We start from the raw sequence: 17,306 nt of genomic DNA, 5'->3' as shown, positions 1-17,306 counted from the left end.
TCATTATTTTTTACTGAATGGCCAGTGGGCCTATCATAACTCGGGGACGGGGCTTCCGGGTGTCAGGGGCAGAGCTATGTTCCGTGTTCCAGCATCTTAAAGGGAAAAAAAAGATACTTTGGTTCTCCTTTGCCATCGATGTAGGGAAACCATCTGGTTCTCCCACATCGATGGAGAAAAGTATTAAACATCGGTCATAAACCTTCGATGATTTCAAATCATCGATGGTCGATGGCCAACCCTATGCAAACTCCAAGTTTCTGTTTGTCTGTAGAGCAGCTGCATATTGAATACTCCCCCTGTTCAGGGGTACATACTTCCTGTATTATAATCTGGTATGGTCTCATGAAATCCAATATGACCCATTCCCATACCTCCTAACTTTAAAATCAACATATAATGATAATTAATTAATTTTATTATTATTATTATTATCATCATTAATAATAATAATAATAATAAACAAATATAGTGGTATCCAAACGTTTGTGGTAAATTACTACGGAAAAATGCTACCCAATTAGCCCATTATGATGGCATTTATTGGGGATGAGGCTTGCGTACCTAAGGTACACGAAGCTTAAGCCTCGATAACAGTCCGGACAGCGAAATAAAGAATTACTGGAGCCAACCACAAGATGGCAGCCTTGTGACGCCGAATCAGTGCTCAGCTTGGAGGTTGTGTCTTGCTCACAACATAGTTAATAAAGTTTTGGCGTACGAAAGGAAGAGAAAAAAAAAAGCATTCAAACTATTGGCGGTAGCGACAGCTGAAGCCGGGCACTGGCAGAACGGAGAGAGAGAAGTGGAACACCAGGGCGTCCGGGCCACTCTACGTCACTGGAAGACTCCCGACAGCCACCACTGCAGTGCTGGGGGCAGCGCAACTGTCTAGCTGGTTTACTGGGCTGCCTGGTAGACACTTACTGACAGGTCTGTGGTCTGAGAGCTGATCCCTAATTTAGTAGGGATCGAACATAGCAATCTGGTACTGGTAACATGATCGAGTCTGGAGTAACCAATCAACTTCTATTACTTGTTTAGTACATTCTATGAAATTGTAGGCAGATGCTGATTGGCTGACGGAAAACTTCTCCACCAGTCCTCCTTAGAAGGTTTCATACCATACTCCGCCTAAGCATACCCTCCAGCATGACCCATTCCATTCGGTACACAATGCTCTGTTCCTGGACATCCCTGGTAATGTATGATTGCCAGCACCTGTGTGGAACTAGGTAATTGAAGAGAAGGGTGTTTCAACACAGGTGATGGCAATTAATACATTACCAGGGACGTCCAGGAACAGAGCATTGTGTACCGAATGGAATGGGTCATGTTGGAGGGTATGCTAAAGCTATGTCAATAATGTAAAATAACTTCTCATCTGCAGCTTGTTGCAGCCATGTCTGTGATCGGGAACTTCTTCAGCAACTTGAGGTCTTTGGCAATTACTTTGGAGAAGGAGACCGCTCATATTGAGCAAGTGTTCTCCCAAGAAGAGAACGGTAAGGTTATACAGTGCGGTGCTGAGATTGGGGTGCAGTAGGGTGGATTTAGCAGACATGGGGGGCCCATTTTATAATTTAATATTTCCTGATATTTTGGGTAAGCTGCAAATATGAAGTATCACTGGCATGTACAGTATGTAGAAGGAGCAGGGATTTCCAATACCTGCTGCAATCCCTCCTGTCCCGTCCGCAGCCTTCTATGGGCGATGCTGCCCAATGTACCAATATCGGGCAGCATTGCATCAGATACTGCCATTCTTAGGCTACTTACTGCACTGCCAGCGGGGCAGTGCGTTCAATGGGGTCAGCACTGACTGTGCATGTGCAGACTCGCTGGTGCCCCGCTGAGCAGATTGCAGGGACAGGCTCCATTCGGACCTCTGCATCTGGCAGAATTGCATATTGCAATGCGATCCAGGGTGGTAGTTCCTGCCCATATTGTATTGTATATGCATTCCTATAGTAAATGAGCACCATCTGTAGTAGATAGTCGATAACCATTTATAAGGGTACACTGCTGTAATTAGCGCCTTTACCTTGTGAGTACCCTGTACTTGATTAATTTCTGACAAGCATGAAAGGCCTTACTACACACCTGCAAACACACCAACAGTAATTACATGGCAGATGTTGGAGTCGCCTTCATAAACCATTGGCTATGTAAATGGGGTGTACACACATTAAGGCACGCGTGGCCAAACTGTGGCCCTCCAGCTGTTGGGGAAACTACACATCCCAGCATGCCTTGCCATAGTTTTAGCATCCCCTGATAGCAAAACTGTAGCATGGCATGATGGGACTTGTAGTTTCACAACAGCTGGAGGGCCATAGTTTGGCCATACCTGCATTAAGGCATTGACTCAAGGAACTGCCATGTACATTGAATTACCCTGAAGTCTTTTCTCCTTTTGGCAGCGTCTTATTATCCACTTACATTTTATTGAAGGATACTACATGTATTGATGATGTTTGTTACCACAATTCTCACATTCCTCTGACAGAATATGAAGATGAATCTCCATTGAGAATGCTGCATGATCTGCGTACCGAGATGATGGGGTTGAAGGTGAGGTGACGTGACTGACAACTTGCATTATATGCACAGCAGAAACCTTAGGCCAGAGCTATGTTACTACTGTTATCCCATGTTCACTTTTGCAATAATTTCTTGCCCAATAAGTTGTCTTTTTATATGCTGCTGTTTGCACTGAAGGAGATGTTTTACAATGTGTTCAAAATCTTGAACTAAAATGCCATGCTATTACTTGGTCTGGTTAAAGGATTGTTTCCTTCCTTTTTTTTTATATATTAGAAAATGTGCATCACCCAGATAACTCTGCTGTACATAGCACTGCTTGGTACATCTAGACCAGTGGTCGGGGACCTGAGGTAAATTACCCCAAATGGGGGTAAAAATTAAATTCCTGGGGGTAATGGATGGTCACGCTGCCGAGACACAGCCGGGCGTGCATATGAATCTATATGCATGCCCGGCTGTGTCTCTGCAGCACAACTGTCCATTACCCCAGGAAGCTCGGCAGCTCTGGCGTGCAGTGTGCGCCAGGACACGGCCGCGCCCACATAAGCAGTGACCCGGCACATGCACAGTTGCACTAGGAGACACTGGCATCAGACTCTTCGGCTCCATTTCATTATTACTGGCGTTGCGTATTTGGCTCCTGATCCACTTCCCGCTCCGCCTGCAATCCTGAGCTATATTAAATGTATGTACAATAAAATGTATGTGTAAATACAAACTATATTCATTTTGCTGTGATAATTAATAATAATTTCCTTCCTTTCAAGTCAAGGGGGTAACATATTGGCGTATCTAAATATATTTGGGGTGAAAGGTAAAAAGTTCCCTGATCTAGACCGCTTGTGAATATTTAGCAGGCTCCTATAGAACAGGCATGTCCAAACTACAGCCCTCCAGCTGTTCTGAAACTACAAGTTCCAGCATGCCTTGCCACATTTTTGCTATTAGAGAAGGCTAAACATATGGCAAGGCAAGCTGGGATGTGTAGTTTCACAACAGCTAAAGGGCCATAGATTCGACATGCAGGCTATAGAAGATCAGGAAGGGGCAACCACCCACTGCTGATGTTTATTATCTGAGTCCGTATAGTGTATTATTTTGTTCCCTCCAATAATTCTGCCACAGAATAAACCCAATGTCGGCTATCGTTATCATAAACCCCTTCCACATCGCAAATGCTGGCCGCACCTGGGATTTGGACACTGGTCTGATCCGGGTAGCTGACATCATCAGAGGGCAGCGGCGGGACAAGGGAGGAGACAGCGCATGGAGCTGCTGCTGCTCCTTCCTCCCTATAGTGTCCATTGCACCCGCGTCTCTCAACCCAGGTTACCCATTCAAACTGCACAGCAACCCAGAATTAACCCCATGAGTGGTGTTTTTTCTGGGGCAGGACATACCTACCAGGGCAGGTTTTTCCTGCCCCTCCAGTAATTGTACGCCAGAGTTCCCATGCCGCTGCCCCCACCGCCATTCACAGCAGTGACCAGGTGGCAGGCTTGGGGATGCTTGGGGTGACTCGGCGCCCGAACTCTGGAGCAGCTGAAACTTTCCCGAGCAGGGCCCGTCATACGATAGCCGTAGGGGAGAAGGGTGCGACCAATTGGGGGGTCAGCGCAGCCTGGAAAATTTACGGGCATACCACTCAAAGGGTTAACCCCTCTTTTAACCTCGGTCAGAATGTCTGGTTGCTTGACCCTGGTATTTTCAGAAGGCCCTTTCACACCACACATCAACCCGGCAACAATCCCATCTATTTGTGCGAAGTGAAAGTGGACACATGTCCTATTAGGGGCTGTCTCAGAATCCATTACCACACATTTCCTTAATGTGGAAGAAAACCTATTTGCATAATAGTTTCTCAGTTCATCCTTACAAATTACAACCAGCACAAATGCAGGTGTTGAGACATTTTCTATAGGACTTAAGGGAGACTGCCTCATGCTTTTTCTGAATTGCCCTACTTTTTTTTATATATATATTTGACATGAGCTAAACATGATACTTTGTTTATTGTATCCCGCTACTTTCATCTTTTTTATATAAAAACTATGTTTTTTACATTGTATGCGATATCACCTGAAAGTATCTTTTAGCTTTTTTTTATACATTATACTTGTAAACACTGTGTGTATTTGCACTTACATATGATAGCGTACATGTACAGTATCGCAAACTCTGCCATTACAGTCCAGGTTTTAAGAATATCCCTGCTTGAGTACACATGACTTAATTCGTACCTCAGCAAATTTAACTGAACCCTCCGGACTCCATATCTTAACGACTGGGACTGTAATGGTGGAGTTCGGGAAGCTGTGCACTATGGCATTGATAGTGTGTAGGCGCAGACATGGCGCTGTGACCTCACTACGCTCTCAACATTCTGACTGCTCTACGGTTACAGTGTCATTGTGAGATAGGATACAAGACACAAAAATGCCTCTGCCTCTGGAGTAGACTTGCACTCTTGTATTGCCATCTTTATTCTGTAATCTTATACACATCGCCCATTCCTTACAGACTGACATGCAAGGCACGATTGATAAAACCCGCTGGAAAGGCCAAGAAGTGACGTCTTTCATGAAGATGTGCAAAGTGCTGCAGCAGAGGAACGCCTCAGACCTCCAGCAGGTCAAAGACACCTTCCAGAAGTATGGCTATAAGCCGCTTGATGGTGACGCATCAGGTGATTACCTACAGTTTATTTTTGTTTAAGAAAAGGGGTTTATTTGGGATCCCGATTGTCGGTATACCAACATCGGAATTCCGACCGCTGGTATGCCGACAGGGGGCGCAAAAAAGCCTGTGGCGGGCTCGGTGGCTCTCATTCCTTGCTACAGGTTCCATTCTCCCTCTATGGGGGGTGTAGAACCCCATGAGGGAAAATAATCCCTGTTGGTCGGGATAACAACTGTCCGGCAGTTGAACAGTCAGGAGTTCGCCGTCGGGATCCTGACTGTCGGTGAGTCATCTGCCACCCGTTTCTTTTTGTCCAGTGAGGTGTATGGCAGATATAGCTAAATGATTGCCATTTTATGGGGCGTTGTGTAGTAATCCAATGGGTCCGTAACCTATAGTGATCACAGGTCATCTGCAATATTTGGTGCCTATGTGATCCAGTTGTTCAGCATAATTGTCAAACCATCAGACTTGTGCCGCTTGTCCCACCAGCAAACTAGACCTGGTACGTCACGCCGCAGACCAGCCAGATGACAAAGTCTGTTCACGTGGGCGCATCTTCAGCTTCATGTTCGCGTACTTGGAGTTTAGGGCAAATGTAAATCTCATGTAATCCAGATTATAACACTGGAACAGTTGTTTATATCCACTTCAGGTCTTCAGTACTTTGCACCAATTTTTTATTATTTTGCAGATAATGAGGAGATGGCAGACGAACCTGTGAATTCTGAGTCTGCCAATGAGATTTGCCACAATCCAGATCCACAAGCTCCGCCTCCCCCGCCAGCCCTTGATGTAATGCGGGTCCCCCAGCTCGCAGACTTCGGCCTGTCTCACTACCAGCAGCCTTCATTTTGGGAGCTGCAGAGCAATAAGGTACAGTACATGTCCGCAGCGCACTGGAAGAAAAGCCTGAGCCTTGCTGTAAAGAGATCTGCTCTGTACAGGTAGCAAAGACCCCAAAGTGTGCCCTGACCATGGAGGCCGACTTCTCACACATCCAGCACTTTGGGATCAGTGACGGTGGCACAAATCTGAACGATGACTACACAATAGCACTTCTAAACAAGAAAAAGGGAAGGTAAGTGGTGCCGGTACCTGATCAATCGCTCCCCTAATATATAAGGCTGTGATTGTTGTATGCATAAGGCGGGTGCTATGGGAAATGTAATCTGCTTTTTAAACATAACTTCAGCATTAAAGGAACAGACAATGGCTTACATCTATTAACATAGAAAAACACTTATTGTAAACTGAATTGATTGATGTGGTCTGTTACCGTATGAAATATCTCTCTCGCTCCTCCCCTTCATTTGCATAAATTGCAGCTCTGTACAGATCTACATCTCCGCCATTGTGAGATCTTCATTTGTGTTTGGACGTGGTTGCCGAATAGTACTGCCTGTATTCTTAGTACATGATCTAAATGAGCATAACGCTATCCGTATGGAATTTGGAAAGGCTGTGCGCCCTACAGTGAGGCCTCTAGTTTGGGCTGTATTAATGTGCGCAGAAGATACAACACTGCCGTGCCGGTCTGCAGCAGCAGCAGGAGAGCTGATGGGGGAGATGTTCTATAATAGTCTCTGCACCACATGCATCATATTACTGCTACTGTCATTGTGACCATTCTAAAGGCTCTTTTTAGTTAGTAAATGGAATAGTTTGAACTAAATGGTTTTGCTTATTCTCCTTTCTTCAAAGTGGTCCTGGGAAATCTACGGAAACCTTGGGAAGCCAGAAAAACATTCTAGCTACACCTGCACACTTGACGTACAGGAATGGTGGGTTGCAACATGTTGATATGATTGCTATTAATCCTAGAAATGAACTGCACGGAATGACTGAAGTAACATACAAGGCGCTGAAGTTGTGATATTGTGGTTTTGTATGGGTTTGTTTTTCTGGGGGGGTTAGAGTAACGCAGGAATTGTGGTTGCGTTCACAGCAGTTTCTGTAAGTCTCTTGGTTCCCTTTTATATCTGTAAAGCAGCGGTTCTCCACCTCAGTCCTCATTACCCCAACAGGTCATGTTTTCTGAATGACTAAATTATACACATTTTTCTATGTTGGTAATTATCCCACCTGTTTCTGCAGGATAGAAATCCTGAAAACATGTCTTGCTTTGAGTGCTGAAGCAGAGAACCGCCGTTGTAGAGACCTCACATCTTTGTGTCTTGTGTAACAACAACATTATTTTTATAAACGCTGCTTCCCAAAGACTAAATAGGATGAGCATCTGCCCGGCCTGTTATTTAGGGATAACCCTGCTACTATGGTGCCCGTGACCTTGTACCTACGTTATTGTGTAGAGAGCAAGTTACATGGAGACTGCCCACATAATGGTCTTCAAGTGGCTTGGTCAAATTTGGACATGTGAAGGAATGCAATATCAGTAACGTCATCTTTCTTTAGTCATGGGGCAGAGAGACCCCCCAATCGTGTCAAGCAACATACACTGCAGGCTCAGGCCAGACCATTTCCCCCACCAAGAAGCTTGGTACAATGGGTAGTTTGTGTAGTCTCTCTTGGCAGTGTACAGCTAGATGTTTGCATGACTTGGGACAAAGAATTATCTCCTGATGCCGCAATAACTCGAAAATTGAATCTGTCCCCTGAGAGTTGTCTCGCCGACTTATGGCTGAAACGCAGCATGTGAGGTTATACAGTGTCCACTAATCCAGCAGGTACCCACGGCCCCCTGTCCATTGTAGAAACAAAGTGGGTCCTGTAGTAGGCAGAGAATACCCATATCAACAGTATGTATTTTCCAACTTGGAACTGGGAGGCAGATTTCATTAGTGAGTAGAAACTGGTGGATGCAGTGGCGGACTTCCCCTTTTTTTTTTTGTTTCCTTACTCTGGATGATGACGACGATGGTCCCTGAGCTCTTTGGACTGAGCACACGTTGGCTGCCCCTTCAGCTGGGTCAGCTTTCCCATGGTCCTTCAGTCATCTGGACCTCAGGAACCTGGCCTCAGTGACCATAGATAGTCTTGTACAGATGGAAGGAATGTCAGAGAGGGACATCCTGACCCTGTTGCCAGGGAGATACTAGTGCTAACCATGGAGCATCTGTGATCTTCATCTGGTGGTGTCTATCACCACTTCCTAAATGATAAATATCATAAAGATTTGGCAATAGATGACCTTGACAAAGTGCTGATTCTCCTGTTTCTGCACTGTGATGCTCTTCCAGAAGTCCCTGAAAATCTTCCTACAAGGGGTGTCTCCTATTCTTCTTCCATCTCATCATCTGGTCTCATCTCCGCAATTTGGGCTCCTTTTGAATTCTATTTAGAAGTTTCGTTAAAGGTGTGAAAGCTTTCCCCTTGACTGTAGCCTTATGTTTAGATTCCATGTTGTTGGAATTGTCTCCCAATGTTCCTTTCCATGATGAGTCATACTTCAGAGGACTACTGCGATCCACATTTCCTTCCAAGGACTGGGCTCAAAGGGCCTGGAAAGTCCCTTCCGTTTAGGATCACTGCACTCTGACTCTAGACCTTGAAACGTTGGGGTTCCAGCTAAACAGTTGGGCAGAGCAGGCAAATGGTACTCATTGCACTTATGTATAGAATGTTGTTGTATACAGATTTTCTTCTGAGAAGGCAATCTATGGCAGGACTGTGCTGTGTCCCAACCGTAAAGACCGTTTTTTTATTTCTTTTTTGCTTTTCCAATAAGACTATTTTATTGGCTAATTTAATAAGGCAATAATCTTGCCCAGAAAGTGGTTTGCTTAGCTAATAATAATAATATTTAATTATTTTATTTTTTTCTCCTGTCCATGATGATTTTGGTTTCTGCTGTATTATACATTTTATGCTTTATGAGCACGGAGCTCACTGATTGGAGGCCTTTACACATTCATTGACATATATGTTCTAATATGCTCCAGTTTACACTTTATAGATTTGTTCAGCAGTAGGAGAATCTGTGCATATTGTTTTATCTCACTGTGGGGTGAATCCAATTATACACGCAGGGTGAAATGTGCCTTTGGCATCCAAACTCTTATCAGCCCAAATTTACACCCCATTGCTTAGAGCCCTCTGAGACAGGCAGCACTTTTGTGCGTGATCAGGCAGCTGTAAAGTGCAGCGGCTGCCAGAATGATCACACGGATGTATCATTGGATTGACCCCCTGTTTGTTTGATGGTCTCTAGCATTCTAAGCTTGACATTTCTTATGAATAATAGATTTCACCAGTGCGGACTCCCCATTGCCGCCAGTGTTCTACACTCCGGGACTGAAAGTGCATAAGAAAGAAACGGGTTGCAGTCTGAAGGATGAGGACGGTGATGCAAATCACCATGACAACGCGGCAGGGTAAGACTTTGCACTGGACTTAATGGTTGCCTTTGGAAGACTCCTGGGGCAGATGTATGAAGCAGTGATAGGGGAGAAGTGACCCATGGCAACCAATCAGCTGCTAGAGAGAGAGAGAGATAGCAGCTGATTGGTTGCCATGGGTCACTTCTCCCCTATCACTGCTTCATACATCTGTTCCGAATACTGTAATACAGTGGCTTTCAACGGCAGGTCCTGACCTCAAAGTAGGTTGTGACTCCATGTTGCTGACAATTAGGCTGATGACTTCTCTGATCTCTCAGCAAATGATCCAAGCAGTCTGAATAATCAGGGAGATTCTTCTGAACGAGGCAGCTCTTAAGATTGAAGAGCCATCTTGTTGAGAGCGAGGCCATGGGGTCCATTACCACGACCTCAAATCTGGGACTAGATAACCACATTCTGCTACTTGTAGATAATTGTAAGCGATCACTCTGCCAGACCCGGGCTCACTGGGGAACAGGGTCAGTTGGGCTATGAGGATGGACAGCACCTGCTTATACTTGTAATACATTAGTGTATTGGTCTGGTGCCTCTCCAACCTGATCTTCCCCATTGAGCCGGGCCCAGGCTTAACAGAAGTGACTCCCTATTGTGAGATTGCCCCTCTCCCTTCTATTCCCCCCCCCCCCCCCCCCCTTTTTTTTTTAGTCTGTTTTATTTGTCCAGCTGTACTAGGTGTAGTAATGTACTACCAGTACATTATCTTATATGCCGGTTATTTGCTACCAGTATACAGCTGACTTCTGTTTATTTAAAAATAATAAAGTGGACTTTACACAGCGGCATCTATAATTTTATCCGTTCTGGGTCTAAAGTTGGTGAATGTAATACCCCTTTCACACCGGCCACACTGTAATTACCAGGCATTTTTGATTGACGTTTTTTTGCCAGATGAAACCTGACCCCAATTCACACCAGAAGCAAATTCCCAGGTTAAAGCTTTTCAACCCAGGATTTTGCTGAAAAACCCGGGTTTTCCTGTGGTGTGAAAGGGTCATAAGTTCCAGCACTCCAACCTTGGTCAGAGTTCTCTGTCTCTTGCTGTGCTCTTTATGTAAGATATATTTGGTTTGTATCCCATAAATATACATACTTTCCCCTCTGTTATTGGATATCTCAGTGCGTCGGAAAATGCTGCCACTGTAGCCAGCTCTTCAGCGGACATGAAAAGTCACTTTACTCTACCTGCGTACCAGTCCCTGAGAGGTGGTAAGTAGCAGCACTGTCCCCAGTAATATTCACAGCCTGGGATGGACCTTGGGTATATTGGACGTTGTAAGCCATCCTGTAATGAAAAGGGGGGGGGGGGGGGGGGGCTACATCCTGGTGCTTTTATGTGAATATATAAAATTATGTGTGTTTATGTATATTATTATATTTATTTATATACAGAAAAGTGGGGTCCTGTGAAGGGGGCTGCAGGCTTAAATGCATTGATCGATACATGAACTAAATCTCCACCATTTATGATTGTTAATATAGTGAGTGTAGAGCCCCTATATTTAAACAATGTGGTTACAAACCAAAAGGCACCGCAAATCTAGTAATGGTGAGTGCCAAAGATGGATAGATTTATAATATAATTTATTTTTTAATTTCCTCCTGTCAGCACACCGAATAATAGCAGCAATTTGAATATTCTTAGTTCTATATATATTTGCAAAGAGGCCTGATGACATAACCATAACTGTCCAGGTCTTATTGCTGATACTACTGTGGGTGCTGGGGGAAACGTTCTCTATAAGAATAACCCCTCCCTTTCAGGCACCTAAAAAGTCTTCCTGAAACGATTGTTAGAATCAGTATAAAATGGCAGCTGCTCAAATACCGGGCAAGTGGTTGGGGTCTGGTATGAACATGTTTTTTTTTATTTGTAGAAGCCCAAAACTAAACATGGCGTAATTTACTGTATTTGTTTGTTGGTACATAATGGAAGTGTTTGTTGTGTAGATAGAGAAATGGTGGACTCTCCTCACCCCCCCACGTTCTGCACACCTGGGCTGAAGGTTCATAAGAAAGACATTAGCTTCCGGTCAGAAAGACCCTCGGAGAGTAAAGCGGCGGTGGAACGTCTGGACACTCCACCTGTGCCAAGCTTTGAGACCAACTGGCTTAACAGTGATACTACAGTAAGTGACTACACACCAATGTCACCGGGCTTGTGCCCTTCTGAGGATCTACAAACCTTTACCAGGGGTGTCCAACATGTGCCCGGTTCTGCAGCTGTTGTAGAACTACAAATCTCAGCATGCCCTTTTAGTTTTAGCATTCCCTAATCATAAAAACATTAGCAGGACATGCTGACATGTGTAGTTCCACAGCAGCTGGAAGGCCACATGTTGAACTCCTATCATTTTCAATGGGCACACATACAAATGGTACACCGCACCACACACCTGAGACAGACAGCCATTCCCTTATCTAGCAAGAAGATCAGAAAGTGAGAGATCTGGTAAGACATCTCCAGTTTTTTGTTTTTTTTTAAAGCGGCAATCATTTACACTGCAAAACCAATTTGATTTTGAAGCGTAAATGATTGCCGCTTTAAAAAAAACTGGAGATGTCTTACCAAATCTCTCACTTTCTGAATCTCTCATCCTATTCAATTTCACCCCATCTGTTGTTGGATTTGGTTCAGTGTTTTGCACAATGGTTCAGTTATGCCGGAACACAAACCAAAGCCGTGATTTGTCACATGACTAAGGATATATAAACTGTGGTAACTTCCTGACTTCCATATGCAACTTGCTGCACTTCTTTGTTATCCGCAATGAGAGAAGTAATCCTGCCAGTTGATACTGAACAAAAGTCTACAACTTAAAGCAGGGCTGGGCAACACCGGCCCTCCAGATGTTGATGAACTACACATCCCAGCATGCCTTGCATCAGTTTCAGCATGGCCACATAGCAAAACTAATGCAAAGCATCCTGGGATGTGTAGTTCATTAACATCTGGAGGGCCGGTGTTGCCCAGCCCTGACTTAAAGGATAAGATGACTTTCAAACATGTGGCTTCCTCCTAAATCTGTTTGGCTCCAACACACACTCGCAGTTGCTGATTTAACAACGTTCCTGTGAGCTTTAGTGTAAGCGATGCGGCAGTGTCTGATACGGTGGCATACGGCTATGTTACACATACTCCAATGGACTGGTGTTACTGTCTGATGCACACATGTTGTGTCCCCTCCTCTGCATGATTTAGTCACTGCTACAGCCAGGCCACAGGTACTTTGGGTGGGAGAACCTGGCTAGTGGTCAGTGCTGCTATTGGAAGCTTGTTTGCAGGGGACTATTAAAGTTGTAGTTTACTGTTACAATCTGTGCACATAACCTGCAGTATTACCTCTGCATTGTCTCTTCATAGAGCTGCACTGAAACAGGGGAATGTTAAAAATAATTAACATAATAATGATTATTTCTATCCATCACTCAGCAGATTTCCCATGTTATGCCTGTTTCATGACCGGCCACACTTTTTTATAGGCATGTATAGGCTCAGGCACATATCACTTGCCAGTTTGCACGTGTTAAACAAGGTCTTCCTTCTGAAATATAGTGTTCTATGTAACAGTATGTAGTACCAGAGTTCTACAGAATACCACTAACTATAGTGAGATGTCATAGAGCCCCATGCCAGGTGTCTCTCTTTCATCAGACCAGATCACTGGACATCACGGAACCTCTACCTAGACCGGAGCTGTCCCATAATCTGTACATGGAGGAGGATGCCCAGCTGGGTCTAACATTGGAAACACACTATGGGAGCCCTCCTAAAGCTGCCCCTCTGCCCAAGATGTGGGATTTCGGCATCAGCACTCCGCCTCGCCCTGAAATGACCACATCTCTGACCGAAGACCTGTTTAAGGTATCCCCATCAATTCAGGACTAAATGTTAAGCAGTGTCGTAATTACTGAATAGGAGATTCTGGTAACACATTAGATATGTCTGTAGTCTAATGTACAGGACAATCCTTCACTCATCAACAGATCAAAGTGAAGCTGGCTCATTCCATTGTATGCGCTTATCAAATGTAATTGAGGGGTAGATGTATGTTCTAGTAATAAGGGAGAAGTGAGCCAGAGGAGAAGTGGCCCATGACAACCAATCAGCTGCTTTGTGTAATTTAATATTATGCAAATTATAGATGTTACTTTAATGCTGATTGGTTGCCATGGGCCACTTCTCCCTTATCACTGCTTTATACATCTACCACTGAATTACTAAGAACATGATATTAATGCCTACAGTAGAACCTTGCTCAATAGCGGTGATGCTGCATGAGATGACTGTATAGGGTGAGGAGATGTGTAGACACTTGCTCTGGTCTAGACTGCACCACCACCTTTTAAAGAATCCTTGCCTGGAAAGGCCGACCCTTATGCTCAACCTCAGCATCTGTCTGTAGCCATAAATATGTAAATCCATAACTTCTCTAAACCCAAGTTTGATCACTCTATAAAATAATGGCCTCGGTTCTGCATAGGGAACTGGTGTTACCCCTATACTGTGGTGATATGCGGCTCTTACTGTATTCCGCAGTACAATATGAAGCTGGCCTCTCCCCCCAAGGTGAAGGAGTATGAGAACTTGCTGAAGACACCCACCCGCCCGCAGATGACGTCCTGCATGACCGAGGATAAATCACAGGTGTCTCCTGCTCTGTCTGTAATTGCCACCTAATGCTATTACCGGAGCTGTCATGGCCTCCACAATGTGTGCATGGACTTACACCTATCTCCTCTTGTTCTTTTAAAGCTCTTATCTCAGTACTGTCAACCAAAGACATCATGGGACAATCCACAAGGCACGGCTATTGGGAAAGGAAGCATGGAGAATAAAGAGAACAGGTGAGGCCATTATGATGAATATCCCAGCGAGTTTGAGGCAAACCCTCAGGATGACATGGAAGTGTTTTGGTAATTAGCGCAAGTGGGCGCATTGCTGTACATAGGGCCTAATTCTAGCGCATACCGGCCACATGCGGGGACAACAATGCAACCAGACTAAGTACTGTATCCGCATGGCTTCATGCATATAGTTGCCCCATGCAGTAACTTTCTATCGCCAACTGCAGCCATTCTAGTATCGGCACCTACACAACTACCCTATGCAAGGTGTGAGATCCGGAACCAGCCTCCATCCGCACATTCATTCCTCATTATAGCACAGAAGTCTGTTTACACACCTGCAGCACTCCCACAAATCCGATCTCTTGTGTGCACTTGCAAGGTGTACACCCAGGAATGCCCACTGTATGAACCAGCTGTGCACAGACCCTGTCATGGTGCGTATGCATGGTACAGTACAAATAATCACTAGATGCGCCATGCAAATCTGCATCATTACCGTGGTTCCCTTCCAGCACTGACCTTGGTAACCCCATACCTACACGGCTGTGTTTTCTATAGATGTCACTTGTGCAGATAGTGTATGTGATCTATCACTAACCGTTCTGCATGTTCCGCAGTGTCTGTGAAGGTTTAAAAAAGCTGTACATATAGTTTTCCAAATAGTGCCAAGAACAGGGCTTAAGGCCCCCCACACACACTAGAACGATTTTTTGTCCAATTTCCGACCGATCGTCCGATAAATCGACCGGGGTTTTTGTTTTAATCGATAATCGACTGGTTATTGCCGATTATCCGTAAAAACCGGCCGAAAATCGGACAGTTGGCCAAAAAATCGTTCTAGTGTGTTGGGGCCTTAAGCCCTGTTCTTGGCACTATTTGGAAAACTTTGTGTGGGGGCATTTAGATCTGTATTGCACTGCTGTGAACTTACTTGCGAACTGCTACTGTGCTGGTTTTTTGCAGACCCTGATGGCTAAGACCTTGGATTGTACAGATTGTTCGCCTGTCTACAGTGTATGTGCTGCTGCTGAGTCATTTGGTAGACCTCTTGTTTAGGTTGGAGAAGTTGTATACTGTAGGTTTGTACATTTTTCTCTGCATCCACAGTATTTCGGTAATGCCAGTGTCCCTAATGGTGTCCCACAATTACTGGCAATGTTGTGATGATAAAAAAAAAAAAGACTACACTATTAGGTTTGGGGGAAATGTAAGGATGTTGAACTCGTCCTTTTGTTACTGATACACCGTTTATAGTTCTAATATGTATATAATAAATATTTGCATTGTTAACCATTGTCTGCTATTGTTTGTCACTATTGTAGTGCATGAGTCTCTGGGTAACGTATTAGTAGTGATGCGCTCTCTGCCAACGCTATAGCTGGCACACTCTGTTAGTCAATAGTGTTGGCCAATAATTGAGTTTAGGAAGGAAAGTGGCCGGTACTTGTGTAATAACTGGTCGGAAAAATCGCGTCCATTGCAAGCAACCAAATCGCATGCGATGGACTCGATTTTTCCATTGTATTCAATGTTAAATGGTCTCTGAGACCCCATTTTGTATACCCACCCTGTTCATACCCCCACTATTCAAGTGGGCATGGAGTTGATTTTATATAGCGCAGCGAGCCACCGAGCCCGAAGCGTGGCGAGGGGACGCGGATTTCTTAAAATGTATTCCGCGTCCCCTCGCTGCGCTCGCCACGCTATATAAAATCAACTCCATGCCCAGTTGGATAGTGGGGGTATGAACAGGGTGGGTATACAATAAAAAATGGGGTCTGGGGGGCATTTAACATTGAATCCAATGGAAAAATCGCATCACATGCGATTTGGTTGCATGCAATGCGATCGACGCGATTTTTCCAAAAAAAACGCGTCCATCGCATCTGATTGTATGCCTTAAGTTAAGGCATACAATCAAACAAACCGGGCGCTCAGATATTACACAAGTACCAAATGGCCTACTCCATTGTCTGTAAATAGAACAGAAATATAACTTCTATACGGATTACTGGTGGTGGGCCGACATTTCTTTGGCGGAATGCCGAGTCTGGAATCCCAACACTGGTACAAATTTCGTAACCACTTACAATGCCGGGGGAGGGGGGAGGGGGGAGGGTTGAGTTTAGGCTGTATAGGGGAAGTTACTGCAGGGAGGGTAGTTAGGTCTATGCTTCGGAGGGAAGCTTAGGCACTAAAAGTGGGGTTAATAGAGAGAGACAGCTGATGCCAGCTGCCCGCCCTCTTCCCTTACAGGGGCGCCGCAGATCTTAGACACCAGAGAGTGTTCTTAGATCTGCGAGCGCTAGAGAGCTCCCCTGCCGCCTGTCAGTCATCACACAGGCGGCAGGCTCGGGTTGTTTCCCGGTGGCTCGGGAGGACTCTGGCGCCTGAACTCTCCTGTGTCGTCCCCCCCCCCCCCCCCCCCCCGACCATCCCCATCCAGTACAATTGCCGGAGCGGAGGGGATGTGGGGGGGCGGGGGGAGCCCTAAAGGTAGTGCGCCAGTGGTGCTCCGCTGGAGGCCCCACTGGCGTGCACCTAATGCAAAGTGGTATGCCTGGAAATTTCCAGGCATACCACCCAAGGGGTTAATGCCACATCAAGAAAGGTTTAAAAGTTAGTTTAACTTTCATTTTGTTCATACCATCTTGGTTTTATTTTCTAAATATTTGTGTAGGTGTGATTGGTATTGTGCAGTAGCTGTAAAGTACCGTACCCTACATTGTAATACAGCAGGAGGCATCAACCCCTCCTGACAGTACCTGCGAACAAAGTGATGCGTCCGAACACCCAGCAACAGATCGCCTTCGTAAGCAGTGGTCGCTGCCCTCGGCCATCTGCGTAAATCAGAGCTTGGATTGGCCGTCG

At 45.1% G+C, this 17,306-nt stretch overlaps 1 protein-coding gene across 1 annotated transcript; it reads left to right on the top strand.

The window, feature by feature from the left end:
* Positions 1-727: 727 nt before the first annotated feature.
* Positions 728-15,689, top strand: SKA3 (spindle and kinetochore associated complex subunit 3). The gene is made up of 14 exons (XM_083169951.1): positions 728-933; positions 1,391-1,505; positions 2,510-2,574; positions 5,068-5,233; positions 5,921-6,102; positions 6,174-6,307; positions 6,931-7,010; positions 9,431-9,560; positions 10,705-10,793; positions 11,535-11,713; positions 13,240-13,449; positions 14,125-14,232; positions 14,341-14,432; positions 15,399-15,689. Exons 2-14 carry the CDS (start codon positions 1,403-1,405, stop codon positions 15,403-15,405), a joined length of 1,545 nt encoding a protein of 514 aa, XP_083026077.1. The 5' UTR covers positions 728-933; positions 1,391-1,402; the 3' UTR covers positions 15,406-15,689.
* Positions 15,690-17,306: the final 1,617 nt, after the last annotated feature.

This window comes from Crinia signifera, chromosome 2, assembly GCF_055691185.1.
Source record: "Crinia signifera chromosome 2, ASM5569118v1, whole genome shotgun sequence".
NCBI classification, from domain to species: Eukaryota; Metazoa; Chordata; class Amphibia; order Anura; family Myobatrachidae; genus Crinia; species Crinia signifera.
This window is presented reverse-complemented; position numbering and strand designations above follow the sequence as displayed.